Genomic DNA, 15645 nt, shown 5'->3' with positions numbered 1-15645 from the left:
GCATGTGTTCATGTGTCATGCTTAATGATTTATTCACTCTTCTTTAAGATTAGAAGTTTTCTAAAGTTAGCATTAGTATTGCTTATTTTCAGTGTTGGGGGTAATGCATTACAAGTAACTTGAGTTACGTAATCAGATTACTTTTTTCAAGTAGCTAGTGAAGTAACGCATTACTTTTAAATTTACAACAAAATATCGGAGTTACTTTTTTGAAAAAATAAGTAGAGCAAGTTACTTTGTTTTCCCAATTATTGACTGACAGCTCTCCTGTCCCCATGTTGAGAGAAATCGGGAGTACAGAGGCGTTGTGTGCTCTGTGTGAACATGATGGTTATTCTAGACTAGTTCTGGACTAATTGTAAGCAACCACTTACTCATTTACTTCTCTTGCTTCCTATTCGTCCAGAATGGCAGCACAGCTAAAAGGCTTGTTTGTTTGAACTGCGCCCTCTACTGTACAGGCGTGAATTTGCATTTCCTTCAGCCTGAAGCGCTTATTCATTTCACTTTTGGTGGATAAGTGAACTTTTAAAGCTGCTGTCCGTAACTTTTTTTTTTTAGGTTAAAAATGATCCAAAATCCATTTTTGAGCAAGTACATAACCAACTAGTGTTCAAAACTATCTCCTTACCTTAGCCTGATTCAGAACGATAAGCTTGTAACAATGTTTTATAATTCGGGTGGTACTGGTGGGTTTTCGCGGGAAATTCGAGCATGCCGCTGTTTGTCTTTGCGTCACGTCTGTTTACATAAAGAACGAGTCCCAGCTAGTAGGCTATATGGCATGTGAGGTGGATCATTTATAGCCTTTTCTCACAGCAGCTGCAATAATTAAACTTATCATCTGGATGGCGGATTGTATGGTATGACAAATTAACGAAATCTACAGGTAACGCTAATACACACTAAATACACATATTCACGCAATGCTGATGTTGTTAACATAACAATTTGAGAACAAAGTATAACAATAATAATAATTTGCATGGTTTGACGTGATCCGAGCTAAGCAATCGTTAGATTTAATCACCATTGGCAACACGATTTACTGTAATGCTTTTTTACCTCAGTTGGTCAGAACACAGACATGTTACTTACTTGTTCAGATTACATTTTCTGGTGAAAATTCTTACTTTGGTCAGACTTCAATCTGTGATTCCGAAGTACAGTATCCACACTTTTGTGGTAACTGACAGCAAACATTAGATTCATCCGCGCTGAGGAGCCGTGCCGAGGCACAACCCAAGTAAAGGTGATAATTCCGCAAACAACTGCAATTGCAAGTTTCAAACAGAGATGGCGACAAAGAGGCAGCAAAACTTACAGGCAGCAGATTTATTAAGATAGAACTTTTGTTATAAAAACAAACAGCCCTAACCCAGATGAGAAAAAGTAACGTAACGCATTACTTTCCATAAAAAGTAACTAACACAATTAGTTACTTTTTTAGGTAACGCGATATTGTAATGCATTTTAAAAGTAACTTACTTTCCCCAACACTGCTTATATTTAGACTAAACGGTTTTGAAAAATCTCAAATGCAAAGTATTCAAGAGCCTAACTTGTACGTGCACAACGCAAATCATATTGTTGGTTTGTTGAGAAAAGATGTGCTTCTTTTTTTTCTTTTTTTAAAGCAACCAGACTCAACATTTTCATCTAGTGTATGATATAACAAACACAAATCTGATCAATTTACAATGAAGGAGGGGGTTTCAATCTTTCAGATGCCATGGATACCCAACTATGATCATCCTTGTGCGAGGGAACCCCATTGTAAAATATAAAAGGCAGCTACTGTATATATTTTCATGTATAAATACCCATTTTATACTGTATAAAATTAATATAATAAATGTGGAAAACATATGGAAAATATTTAGTATCTATTACATTACATGTTAAGACATGATTCTCTCTCTCTCAAAATCCTAGCAACAGAAACCACTTAACAACTGCATAGCAACATGGTAGTGAGTTTTGCATAGGCAATGAACATTCACATTTTTCCTCAGACAGTGAAACGGAGAGCTTCAGTTTTCAGATGCAATGTCAGTCTGATGTAAGTAACAGCAGCACAACAGTAGTGTTATGTTCACTATAATTGGTTAAGTTTTGTAATCAGAATGAACTGTGACCAAGAGGGCGGGATTGGCTCCAGCACGCCTTCCTGCTCCAGTCTGCAGGAAACGAGCTCTTTCATAATCAACTCTTATTGCTCTGATCGTTTGAATATGTTTACCGTTCTGCTTATTTGCGGAGGACTCGTAGGGTTTTACCTGCTGCTGTGGGTGACGGTGTTTAAACTGCCAAAATGCAAAAGCACAGCAAAACTGCACGGGAAGACGGTGATCGTGACTGGTATGTGTTCGGTTTTAGGGCGTTTTTTTATTGTTTTCCTTAAACAGTCATGTCTTAATTTTTGTCGTCATTATTTGTAGTTTTAAAGCTTTTGCGGATTTTACGCTTTTCGCAAACACAATCTAGTCGTGTTACATAACGCACAACTGACAACTCGTGCACTAAAGTTCACACTACACACAGGCGCTCGTGATAAGCAACTGATATGATTGACAATTGAGCTGGTTTTCTTCCAGGAGCAAACACGGGTATCGGCAAGGCCACCGCGCTGGATCTGGCGAGAAGAGGAGCTCGTGTGATTCTAGCCTGCAGGGATGAAAGCAGAGCTCAGGCTGCTGTCACACACATCCAGATAGTGAGAGTGACCATTATGTCAACTGTCAAATGGATAATGACCGTTTCCGTTAAGATAAAAGTTCCACTAGGGGGCGCTTGATGGTTCATTCAAAGCAGCCACTTGTCTTGTTTCATCGACATTTGTACAAAATGTTAATATTTTTAATCTGTTAATTGGCATCTTATATGCAAAAGCACTAGAATATATATATATAATCTCAGTGGTGTGCGGTGGTGTTTTAAAATGAGGAGGCAAAGTCCTCATTTATGTCCCTGTTACACAATTTTAAGTTAACGTTACATAAAAAGAGAGACCAAATACAATTCTATTGTGTTATTTTTACACTATGTAATGTTCTATTTATTAAAACGAAGTATAAATTTCATCAAGTTAGTGTTTTTACTCATTTTTACATTTATTCCAAAATAATAACTAAAGTCAGTAACAATTTAAACTATTATTTATATTATTATTAACTAATTTTCAGCTTTCCTTTTTAATAGTCAATTTATTTTCAGCAGTCATCAAGCTTGTACACACTGGTCACTCACTCAGATGTACAAGACACAAAGATGTACCTTTAATTTCACCACACTGATTGCTCACTAAAACCCCCCCGAGTCATCATGTTTTCAGGCCATTTCGAGTTTGATTTTAACATGATACAAAGCGGTGATATGTAAGTGACAGTTGTTTACTTACTTTTTAATTAGTCTTCCCATTAACACCATCACTGTCTTCATTCAGGCCGATTCGACGAGAACGTGCACGAAAACAAGAGGCGGGATTTATCGCACGAACCAATCATGTCCAATCATAACCGATCATATCCAATCATAGCGCAATTGAGGCATTGCCTCCTCTCACGTGACTTTCCCCCATTCATTCTCAATTACACCCCACTAAACCCACCGCACGCTTAGGGGGCTCTGCTATGTTTCTATGAACTGAAGGGAGGCACAGAGACGCAGACTCCCGCTGTAACTTCACCTGTGGGTTTCGCTGTTTGACAGTGTTTCTTTCTAAAAAAACGAGTGACTTTTACAGTTTTTAATGTCAAATTTTGTAACATTTGTGTTGTTTTATTTTTGTAATATCGATTATTTCCTCATCCAGTTTTTTTGAGGAGGCACTGCCTCCCTTGCCTCCTCGGTGCGAGAGGCTGTGCTGTATCGTGAATAAGTCACGGCTGAAGGGCGTTGTTAGTCCCTGCAATCCCTTCAGCCATGACTTATTCACGATACAGCACTAGCCTTGAGTACCTTATTGCTTTTATAAAACGGTTACCACACAATACAAATATTAAAGCCAAAAATATGTATTAATGCAACTTTCATGAAGTAAACCTAAAAGCCTTCCTTCCACCAGAAAAAAAATAGTCCCCGACCGTGAACAGCAACAGAAGTTACATTATATCGCCATTAGATGGCAGCAAAGATTGTCTTTATGAGTGTGTCAGTCAGTAACAAAGACTTTTACATTGAAAAGTTGAATTGTTGAATTTACATTTACATTGAATTGTTGTGAACACGGAACAAGACAAATGCTTTGACTAGAGCTGTCAGTCACGGAAAAACCCCTTAACTGTTAAAAGGACAAGATAATACATCAGACATTTAAACAGATTTTTTTATTATGAACATAGGACTGACCTGAAGGAAATTGCTAAATCTGAATGCAGGTAATAAACTCGCTCACTCGATCTCTTTCTCGCAATACTCTTCTACATAATACAGTAAGCTTCAATGAACAATACCAATTGAGAACATACAGTTTACATTGATAAGAGTGGTTGCTAAGGGTGTTGTGTAGTGATACACAGAACCGTTGGGTGAAGCGGTCATAGCCGTGTTTTATTCATGATATTGACCAATCAGAATCAAGGACAGGAACTAACCGTTTTATAAATATGATTGAAAAGCGTTAATCAGTTATCACAAATGACTGTGATTGGTCTATACTGACCAGCGCTCAGTAAAAAAACTGGAAGCATGTGACAATGTCGTCCATATAATGCTTGAGTAGCAGTTTTTAAAGCACGATATATGCCCGAGTAATTATACTAAGAAACTGTAAGAGCTATTTAATTGAAAATATACAGAGAAGTAAAACTATATTAAAAAAAAAAAAGTAGTATTTAGTTTCAGTGTCCGCCACTGGTGTGCCCACTTTTTCAGCGGTCTTGGTTCCAGCATGGATTATTTTAATATATTCCTTAAGGTTAACTTCTAATGTTAATAAAGTTTTTATAAAGTTTAAAAAAATGAATGAATGAAAAATTATTATTTTCAACCCTCATTCTGACCCAGGCTTGTCAGTTAACACCCAGTTATGTTTGCCTAATGTAATTGCATAAAAATTATCAACACCCCATCACTACTGCACACAAGTAAGTGTTTTGATAACATATAAATAAAACCATCATTTACAGATAAACTGATTAATAAATTGTTTACTTATGGTTTGCGACGTAGCTGCTGTTATATCCAATACAGAGGCTGTTTCATCTTTCAACAAAAGTTTCTTTGTGAACTCTCCGTTACACTGTCCCTCGTTTACAAAGCAATCTGCAGTCAAATGCTCCAAACAAACATATATCCTCCCAATGCCATCCGCCATTAAAAATAAATCATCCTCTTGTTCATGATGCTGGTGGTCGTCTGAAGTCTGTACAGAGATGCAAACAAGCTATTTAAACAGGACGTGTCAAAGTAAACTTTCTTTTACTCTTCCAATTGTCCTGTTGTCAGCAGACTCAAGTCAGAAATTGAACAGGCATCTGTATACTGTAACCAGCGTAGACAGCATCAGTGATTATAATGGGCTCTATTTGCTTTTAACGCGACACAAAACTCCTGTCTGGTGTCAGCAGTTAAGTGACTGAATACTAGTGTCTAGAGGCAGTTTTGCTCTTAAAAACATTATGAAATAGTACTTTTATTAATATATATATATATATATCCAGTGATATTAGTAGCCTAATGCTGTTTTATGTAACAAATCTGTGATTCTATTCTAAGTTTGCTAAATTTACATTTCATTGCTATTATTTACTGCTGTATTGTTGTGCAATGATTTGGAATACAGGAAACAGGAAACAAAGAGGTGTTGTATATGCACTTGGATCTGGGCAGTCTAAAGTCTGTGAGGTCTTTCGCCGAAAACTTTCTCAAGAAAGAATCCAGATTAGACATTCTTATCAACAATGCAGGTAGCTATCAAATATATGCCAATTTATTTTATGCATTGATGCAATTGCTTCCTTTTTAAGACAACTAATTTAAAATCTGCATCAGGTTTAAAAGCTTTACATTTTTTTCTTTTTTCTGTAGGACTTGTAATTGCTGGCAAGACTGAGGATGGCTTTGGAAGGATCTTTGGCGTCAATCACCTCGGTCACTTCCTGTTAACCCTCCTACTGCTGGACCGGTTAAAAGAGTGCGGCCCCAGCAGAGTTGTGACTGTATCTTCAATGGCCCATTGGTGGGGGAAAATCGATTTCAACTGCATCAACACTCATAAAGATTTGGGTTTAGGAAATTCAGCAGTGGGCTTACTGAAGTTGTACAGTCACAGCAAACTCTGCAACATCCTCTTCACACACGAGCTGGCCAAGAGACTCCAAGGCACAAAAGTCACCTGCTACAGTCTTCATCCAGGTCAGTCGGTGTTCTTTTGGGTACTTGATGAAGTATCATAGGTCATATATGCAGTTAATGCTGATTTATTTAATATAGGGGCCATCAAAACAGACATCGGTCGTCACAGCAATCTATGGTGGCGGCTGTTCATGGCACCATTTTTGCTGCTTTTCTTTTCGGATGTGGATTCCGGAGCTCAGACGTCTCTTCACTGTGCACTTCAAGAGGGTCTCGAGCCCCTGAGTGGATGCTACTTCTCTAGCTGTGCAGTGCAGAATGTTCCTGCTAAAGCCAGAGATGATGCAGTAGCCAAAAAGCTTTGGGAAGTCAGCGAGAGGCTTGTTGGTTTAGCATGAGAGCATCAGTTTCATTACACCTGTATAGATGTGCACTTTCACAGTCTTAGTGGCACCTGTGGTCGACTGTATTGGATAAACCTTATAAAAAGCCCGTGTAGACTACTTTGTGGTTCATTACATGCTCTGAACGCAGCAAACAGTCTGTTTAATTCCTCTAATAAATCTGTTTTTTGATTGTTTTACAGATTGTGTTTGTGCAAATATCACTTATCACAATATCACCTGTAACTTGCGGAAACCTGTTTCACTTCCTGTAGTTTATGTGATAAAGTTTCCACTACATAAAAATCATGTGTCTTTGTCATACCAGAGTAAAGACGAAACACACAAGGTGTGTCTGGGGATGCCGAGGCCTTTACTGGGTTGAATGCGTCACCTCTCCCAGTTAAAATATGTGACTGCTTTAGTAAAGGAACAACATGCACTGTAGATTTTGTGTCAAAAGTACGTCAAAAGATGCCAACAGTTCTTCTTTGAACCTAGTTACTCAATGACTGGCATAATAATGTGATTCAAAATATTTGAATGTTACTGAATGATGTCACCTTTACTGGGAATTCAAACAACATTCAAGCAATTTGTTTAATTTTACCAATAACTAATACAAACTTAATGTGTGTGTTTGTGTATATATATATATATATATATATATATATATATAGTGTAACATGGGGGAAGATGGCCCCCTATATGGGGTAAGAAGCCCCCCCCCCCCCCCCGGATAAACTTTTACAGAATGAATAAATTACTTTTGATATAATTCTTATTAAGTGTCATTAATGTAAAATACTAAATCAACTAATCTATTTAAAATTTTATTTTGACAATTTAGTTGAAAAACAAGATCACAGTCAAAGCAGAATCCCATGTAAAAGAGATTTATCTGAAAGGTAAAATTACTCTTCGACTTGCATAAAGGCATATGAATATTTACTTATTTAATTGCCCATATTTTATTTGAAGATGTGTCATAATAGCAACACCGTAAAATCAAACTGAGTGATTACACTCAATTAACCTATATGTTTTAATGAAAACGAAAATGTCTGAAATGTCTAATTCATGGAAATATTCAATAATAACCCTATTAATTACAAAAAGTATTACATTTGAAAATAATACCACAAGTAACAACATGACACTTGGGGCCTAATTTGACCTTTTTATACTTCAGAATAAAAACTATAACTTTTACCCCACAAATCTAAAAACATTAATGTGTCCACAGATGCTTTATTAGCAAATAGACACAAAAAAGTTTGATATTTAACGTAATACAATTTTAATAGATCACAAAATTAGATCAATTAACCTCAAAACTGTTTCGTCTAAATTTCACAAATGTTGATATTCAGGTGAAATGACAAATTTAAAAATAGCGTAGCCATTCATCAAAAGTGCTGAGATGAGATTTTGTGTCATCTATGGTCAGGAGAAAAAAATAAGGTGAGGGGTCATCTTGCCCCAGGGGGCATCTTGCCCCATGTTACCCTATATATATGTAAAATAACGTATTATTATTACTAAAAATGTGTAGCTGAGTACCACATTTTGAACCACATTAAACTTGTAAGAAAAAATATATATATATTTTGAATGTTTTTTTTAATTTAATTATATTTTTATTTTATTTTATTTGCAACCTTGTTACTTATTATGGCCAAGTGCTTTTATTATATAAACTATGTTCACTTAGCTAATTGTGGTGTTTATTTAATATTTGTTGCTAACAAAACACAATTCGGGGATTAAAATTGTATTTAGACTCGTGTTTTTGTAAAATAAAATATAATACAAATAAAATAAAACGGCTCATGTAAAACCTAAGAAATCGTTTGACTCCCTGACTGACTGATCTGTTGTTGAAAAATGAACTTCATTTTTAAGAGTTTCAAGCTCTATTTTTCACCCCATTCGTTAAAAAACATGATGAGATATACAGATAAAACAGCGATCTTTGGCATTGAACTGTGTATTGTTTGCTTGAGCACACTCAAACCGGTCCAGTGAGAGCCAAGGGGGCGGGATGTTGAGAAACCCCGGACCGGTTTATCAGGCTCTGGCCCGGGCGGAGAACATAAGAACAGCCTGCTGAATCCTGACCTGCAGTAGGTCACAGTCATGTTTTATCTCATCATCGCCGCTGCTCTCATCGCAGCTCTTTATGTCGCCTTGGTGGAGACTTTGTTTAAGAAGTCCAAATGTAAAGGAACCGCTGATATGACGGGGAAAACGGCCATTATTACAGGTGAGGTTTGTGATTAATGTTTTCATTGTGGTAAACGCAACGCACCTGTGGAAAATGCCGCGTTAAATGCGTTTGTCGTCTTTACGTTGGCTTTCTGTTTAAAATGTGATCTGAGACACTGTGAAAACACTAGGAAAACAATTATTTTTAGTACTCCGTAGCCTATTTTTGTCTCGTTTTCCAGTACAAATATCTAAACATTCGTAAATCGAAATGCGTTTACTTGAGAAGCAAAATGACTTGGTGTATCGTCGTCGTTTATAAATGATGCAGAGAAAATTGTATTTAAAATACAATAATAATATTCAACAACAACATTTTAGTATTATCATATGACATCCCCTTCAGCCAATAAAATCTATGTGCCATGTGCTTGACATTTATTTATTTTTTTTTGGCAACAAGGAAGTGGAGATATTAGGTCACATGCTGTCAAGGCTCCATTGTGAGCTCATTTTAGACTAGGAAATGCATATAAATTCAACTTTAAAAAAAAAAAAAAAAATTGTACATCCAAATGTGTTTTCTAGAGTTTTTGGTCATTTTTAATGCATCTTTTGTAAAATCAACAACTCAAAAGACCAAAAAACAAAACAAATAGAAGCAGTGAGGGTGATGGTAGAGATGAAGAATATAAGTCATAGATTGTTGTTGACATGGTTTCATTTTCCAAGCAGTGAAGTTGTATCTGAATTTGTGTAAAGTTTTTGACATTTTCACATGCGAGTTCCAAATGAAATTTTAGTAGCATTGTTACGTTATTGTTAGCTTTTTAATGTTTTTTGAAACACTGAGACCTTTTCAATACATTTCAGATAGTGAAAAAGCATTTGAATGTGTGTGAAGTGACATATAGCGCCGTTAAACTTCAGGCGACCCGAGTTCGATTCCCGGCTTGTGGACTTTTCCCCAATCCCGTCCTCCTCTCTCTCTATCCCACTTCACTTCCTGTCTGCTTACTGTCCTATCATAATAAAGGCAAAACGCCAAAAATTAAATCTTAAAAAAAAAAAATACTGAGTGAGAAAATTAGTATTTGTAGTGAACTTGGAATGTGTTTTTGTTTTGTTAATGAGAGATGTTTGGTGTGACGTTTCAGGTGGGAATACCGGTATCGGTAAGGCCACAGCTCTGATCTGGCTGGTCGTGGAGTAAGAGTAATTCTAGCCTGCAGAAACCAGAAGAAAGCTGAGGCAGCTATAAATGACATCAAGAAGGTGAGGACCATCACTTAAGACCACTAATTTAAGAGTTGTGAGTGTTTATTTAACCCATATTTGTTGTTCAGGCCACAGGAAGCAATGATATCCTGTTCATGAAGCTTGATCTTGGAAGCCTCAAATCTGTGCGAGCTTTTGCTGAGAACTTCCTCAAATCTGAGTCGAGACTGGATCTGCTTATCAATAATGCAGGTAAGCCAAACTCTCAAAAGTGTTTCAAATCAGAATGTAAACAAATGTTCAAGTTCAGCCATCTTGATTGACCACTTATCTGAATATTAGTGGAAACATGGCACTGTAGTCAAAGGCTTCTTCCATTTAGGTCTTGTTGCGGATGGTCAAACTGAGGATGGTTTTGGCATAGAGTTTGGCGTCAACCATCTTGGACATTTCCTGCTCACATGTCTTCTGCTGGACCGTCTGAAGGAGAGTCCTGCTGCTCGGGTCATCACTCTATCCTCCATGGCCCATCGCTGGGGCAAGATTGATTTTGATTCTCTTATCGCCACCAAAGACCTGGGGTCAGGGAGATACAGCTGGCAGTTCTTCCAGGCCTACTGCAACAGCAAACTCTGCAATGCCCTGTTCACTCACGAACTGGCCAAGAGATTGAAAGGCACTAACGTCACCTGCTACAGTGTTCATCCAGGTAGAAATTCTTACTTGATATGTATAGTTTGGTGAAATAAAAGTTCTGTCATTATTTAGCCACCCTCATGTTGTTCAAAACCTGCATTACTTTTTTCATTTGTTTGTACATCATTCGAATTCCACTTTTTGCGTTCCACTGAGAAGTTGTACAGGTTTGGAATGTCATGAGGTTGAGTAAATGATGGCAGGTTTCACTTTTTTTTTTTTTTTTTTTTGCCAAAAAAAAAAGGTCTATTGCATTTTGTCAATAGTGTAGCAATGAATGAACCACCGCTCACACAGAAGTCACTTTTAAATCAAGCAGCTTTCTGTTGGTCAGTGCGATAAATCTGTAAAAAACTAGAACCCGTTGCAAATTCTGCATGTGAAATTCCTGATTGCATGAAAATTTGTAAATTTGACCGTATCTTTAGACCACACACATAGAAGCTGTGTCAGAAAAAGCATACCGTCTAGTAGGTACTACATTTGGTTTGAAACTTCGTGACCATTAAAAAAGTGTGTTCTGTATAGTATGAATGAAATGAAGACGTACTACATCAGCCATGTTGTTACTGTCACATGACGGTTATTCACAACTGGTTTCATGGGATAGTAAAGTGTCCATTAAATAGAAGCCATAGGTCATCCAGGTACTTTTCGCCTACTGTTTTTCGAATACTATGAATTCGTCATACTCTTTTGCTGTGCTGTTTTTCTTTACATACTATATAGTATGGAAGTAGGCATATTCGGACTCCGCGTGAGTCTTGTTCACTAATCGTGCACACGCACTTATTTGTACATAAAATCTAAGTGTTTACAACCAACTGGAGACTCTTGAATGCAAAATCATATATTTCTGATGGCTTTTATAGTTTAAGCGTACGTTTACATGACAACAATGTACTAAAAACTGAAAGTTTTTCTTTTGTGTTTTTCGCGTACAGACAACATTGTCAAAACGATCCCCTTCACATGGATCCACAAAAACAATTAAAAACGCTCTATTATGCTTCCAGGCCAGTAGTTGGCAGTGTTAGTTTGTCGTTTTTCAGGCCCCCAAAACGCTGTTGTCATGTAAATGAATGGCCAAAACGCGCACAATTTTTTTTTTCTTCCATTTTTAGTTGAAACAGTGTTGTGTAAAAGGCCCTTCGGTCACTTTAAAAGTTTGTAGGCTATATTTTTTTGCAAACTAAGTGACTCTACGAAAGTACTGATTTTATTGAAGCTCTATAAAAATGACCTGAAAAAATGCCAAGTTTGATTATACGCCTATACAAATTGCAACTGAGAGGTCCGAAATTTGATCACATGTAGTCTTAGGCCTTTACACGACAATGAGGTACTAAAAATGGAAACGATTTTCCTTTGCGTTTTTGAAGAGTTTTGCGTACAAACGACAACATTGTCAAAACGATCCCTGTTTACATGGATTCACGAAAACAACTAAAAACGCTGTATTATGCATACCAGGCCAGTAGATGGCAAGAAACACTACGCGCCTATAGACTGAACACGTGATACGCATGCGCATGATGTCACGGTTTTCACAAATTCGCGTTTTTGTAGTTTACATGGCGATAATGGTATTGTTTTCAAAAGTTTGCGTTTTCAGGCCCCCAAAACATCGTTGTCATGTGAATGAATGGCCAAAATGCATAAGTTTTCTTCATAAAGTTTATTTTTAAAGGTTTAAAGGGGGCGTGACCAAAAAATTTGAGAACTACTAACGCATAATATTGCATTACCCCTTTTGCAGGTGTTGTAAAGACCGAGCTCTCCCGCCATGTGAGTCTCTGGCAGAAAGTGTTCATCGAGCCAGTGGCTAGACTGCTGTTCCTGGACCCAAAAACTGGAGCCCAAACGACTCTTCACTGTGCCACTCAGGAAGGAATTGAGCATTTCAGTGGACGTTATTTCTCATGCTGCGCTGTGGAGGAAGTCAGTGCCAAAGCCAAAGACGACGCGGTGGCCAAAAAGCTTTGGGAAGTCAGTGAACAACTGAGCGGCCTTTCATAAAGCCAGAGGAACTGTTTTATTTCTGGTGGATGGAGACCGTCTGTGAACTTATTTACCCCTAGAGAAAAAAACGAGTATGAAGTGACAAAACTGATTGTGGAATTTTTGTGTTTACGAACGCACAATTATTTACTAGGTTTACAGTGTTTTTTTGTTATTTTATTTGTATGTTTACATTAACTGCTGTATGCTGGGTGAATGTTTTTTTTAACTGTATTAAAGTATGTAATGGAATCACTTTTATCCTGGTTGTTTTTTTTACTCTATGAAATATGAAATTATATTTGATATAAAATCAAACTAAAACAAACATGAAAATTGAGCAATATAGTATTTTTTTTCCTTGACACACGTGCTAATGCCCAACAGAATGAAAGTAAATTGAGTTTAAAATCAGACATTTAAACCTTTTGTTACATATCACAGCAGGTCATAATCTAAAACAGGGGTTTTCTAACGGGGGTCCAGGGGACCGCTAGGGAAAAGAGTTTACAGAAAAACAAATGTAAAAAAATTATAAAAATATTAAACTAAATGAATAAATATGAACTTGGCTAACATAAAATAAAAAAAAAAAAACTTTAGTACCATAATGAGTAGAAAAAAGGAAAATAATGAATTGTAATAGAAACAAAATATTTCAACTTATATTTTGCGATATTTGTAATATTTTTTTTTTATAAAATATAAATTGGGTCTTTAGTCCCCTTTTAAATTTGGACCCTTTTCACGGACTGTGATGACGCGTTTTTAACGGTCATCAGCATCGTTAATGCTAGAGTGGCAACAGGTCTAAAGTGAAGAGAACAAAGATCTTGAAGTTTTATTCGTCCATATTCTTCACAACTTCCCATTCTTTTCTCCTCTTATCGCTAGTAAAGCAGTGAAGACTTCCATTGCTTCTCTTGTTGCCCTTCGACTGGAAATTATAACCAAAAGCTGCACAATGTAGCATCGTATGTTATATTCCGAGTTGTGTTGCGGTAAAAATAACACGGCAGTGTCAGTAGATCACCGACTGCAACCATTTGACGTTATAGACATAGAACGCACTGTGCAGCTAAACAAAATGGCGTCCAAATATTTTTAAATAACGTAAATCTTTCATAGGTTTTCTACTACATATTTCAGACATCATTTACGTTATATTAAACCATACAAGTCTTAATACCAGGGGTTCCCTTTAACATTAAAATTATATAAATAATACATCAAAAAGAAATACAGTAGCCTACAGCACAATAGTATTTTAGAATGGGGCTCTCTCTTACATTAAAATGATCATATGTGGGGGTCCGTGTCATCTGAGAGACTGAAACCCCCTGATGGAAGAAATTGCAGATCTCAAAATTCGTGATTTGTTTGAGAAAACATCTTAAACTATGACTATCATACACGTGAAACGAGGTCAAGTGCAAAATTCACCTACAAACACTGCTGACGTGCTTTTGGCGGTAGATCGCATTTCAAGCATGTTTGTCTTGGTCTAGTTAGCAGTAGGCTACGTGACGTCTTCTCAAGTTAAACCCCACGGGTGTTGGAGACGTGCTCACCTGTGCATGTGTCTAAAACACACGTATCGCAATGCCGGGAATTAACAAATTACGTCCTTAACGTTATTAAGAGGTTTTACTGGGTTTGTGACTTAAGGCTAGAACTGAAAACCGCTGAGAGTGCACGACACATACAGGTGCTGGTCATATAATTAGAATATCGTGAAAAAGTTCATTTTTTTATTGTAAATTATTTAAAAAAAATGAAACTTTCATATATTCTAGATTCCCTACATGTAAAGTAAAACATTTCAAAAGTTTTTTTTTTTTTTTAAATTTGTTGATTAGAGCGTACAGCTAATGAAAGTCCAAAATCCAGTATCTCAAAATATTAGAATATTTACATTTGAGTTTCATTAAATGACCATCCCTACAGTATAAATTCCGGGTATCTTTTGTTCTTTGAAACCACACTAATGGGGAAGACTGCTGACTTGGCAATGGTCCAGGAGACAATCATTGACACCCTCCACAAAGAGAGTAAGTCACAGAAGGTCATTACTGAATGGGGTGGCTGTTTACAGAGTGTATATCAAAGCATATTAAATGCAAAGTTGACTGGAAGGAAGAAATTGGGTAGGCAAAGGTGCACAAGCAACAGGGATGACTGCAAGCTTGAGAATACTGTCAAGTAAAGCTGATTCAAACACTTGGGAGAGCTTCACAATGAGTAGAATGAAGCCGGAGTCAGCGCATCAAGAGTCACCACACTCAGACATCTTCAGGAAAAGGACTACCAAGCCACTTCTGAACCAGAGACAACGTCAGAAGCATCTTACCTGGGCTAAGGAGAAAAAGAACTGGACAGTGAACAGTGGTCGAAAGTCCTCTTTTCAGATAAAAGTAAATTTTGCATTTCATGTTGAAATCATGGTCCCAGAGTATGAAGGAAGACTGGAGAGGCACAGAATCCAAGCTGCTTGAAGTCTAGTGTGAAGTTTCTGAAGTCAATAATGATTTGGGGGGGCCGTGACGTCTGCTGGTGTTGGTCCATTGTGTTTTATCAAGTGCAGAGTCAATGCAGCCATCTTCCAGGAGATTTTGGAGCACTTTATGCTTCCATCTGCTGACAAGCTTTATGGAGATGCTGATTTCCTTTTCCAGCAGGACTTTAGCACCTGCCCACAGTGCAAAAACCACTTCCAAGTGGTTTGCTGACCATGATATTACTGTGCTTTATTGGCCAGCCAACATGCCTGACCTGAATCTATGGGATATTTTCAAGAGAAAGATGAGAAACAGTCGATCCAACAATATACAGATGATCTGAA

The 15645-nt window shown here is 37.1% G+C and overlaps 2 protein-coding genes across 2 annotated transcripts; both read left to right on the top strand.

Annotated features, from left to right (window-relative positions):
• Nucleotides 1-2142: 2142 nt before the first annotated feature.
• Nucleotides 2143-6880, top strand: dhrs13a.1 (dehydrogenase/reductase (SDR family) member 13a, tandem duplicate 1). Its single transcript, XM_051908526.1, has 5 exons — nt 2143-2361; nt 2598-2716; nt 5786-5909; nt 6031-6357; nt 6436-6880. The coding sequence occupies exons 1-5, from the start codon at nt 2235-2237 to the stop codon at nt 6693-6695; spliced, it is 957 nt and encodes a 318-aa protein (XP_051764486.1). The 5' UTR covers nt 2143-2234; the 3' UTR covers nt 6696-6880.
• Nucleotides 6881-8678: 1798 nt separating this feature from the next.
• Nucleotides 8679-13055, top strand: dhrs13a.2 (dehydrogenase/reductase (SDR family) member 13a, tandem duplicate 2). Its single transcript, XM_051908527.1, is given in 6 exon segments — nt 8679-8946; nt 10046-10075; nt 10078-10163; nt 10235-10358; nt 10489-10815; nt 12562-13055. Coding segments are annotated over 6 exon segments (954 nt in total). The 5' UTR covers nt 8679-8819; the 3' UTR covers nt 12822-13055.
• Nucleotides 13056-15645: the final 2590 nt, after the last annotated feature.

This window comes from Ctenopharyngodon idella, chromosome 10, assembly GCF_019924925.1.
Source record: "Ctenopharyngodon idella isolate HZGC_01 chromosome 10, HZGC01, whole genome shotgun sequence".
NCBI lineage: Eukaryota > Metazoa > Chordata > Actinopteri > Cypriniformes > Xenocyprididae > Ctenopharyngodon > Ctenopharyngodon idella.
Note: the sequence above shows the minus strand (reverse complement) of the source record. Positions and strands in the feature narration are given on the sequence as shown.

Excerpts from the sequence above, each read along its gene's own strand:
- dhrs13a.1 (XM_051908526.1), top strand. The coding sequence starts at position 2,235 with ATGTTTACCGTTCTGCTTATTTGCGGAGGACTCGTAGGGTTTTACCTG. Across the intron at positions 5,910-6,030 it reads CATTCTTATCAACAATGCAG|GACTTGTAATTGCTGGCAAG; the intron begins GTAGCTATCAAA and ends TTTTTTCTGTAG. Across the intron at positions 6,358-6,435 it reads CTGCTACAGTCTTCATCCAG|GGGCCATCAAAACAGACATC; the intron begins GTCAGTCGGTGT and ends TATTTAATATAG.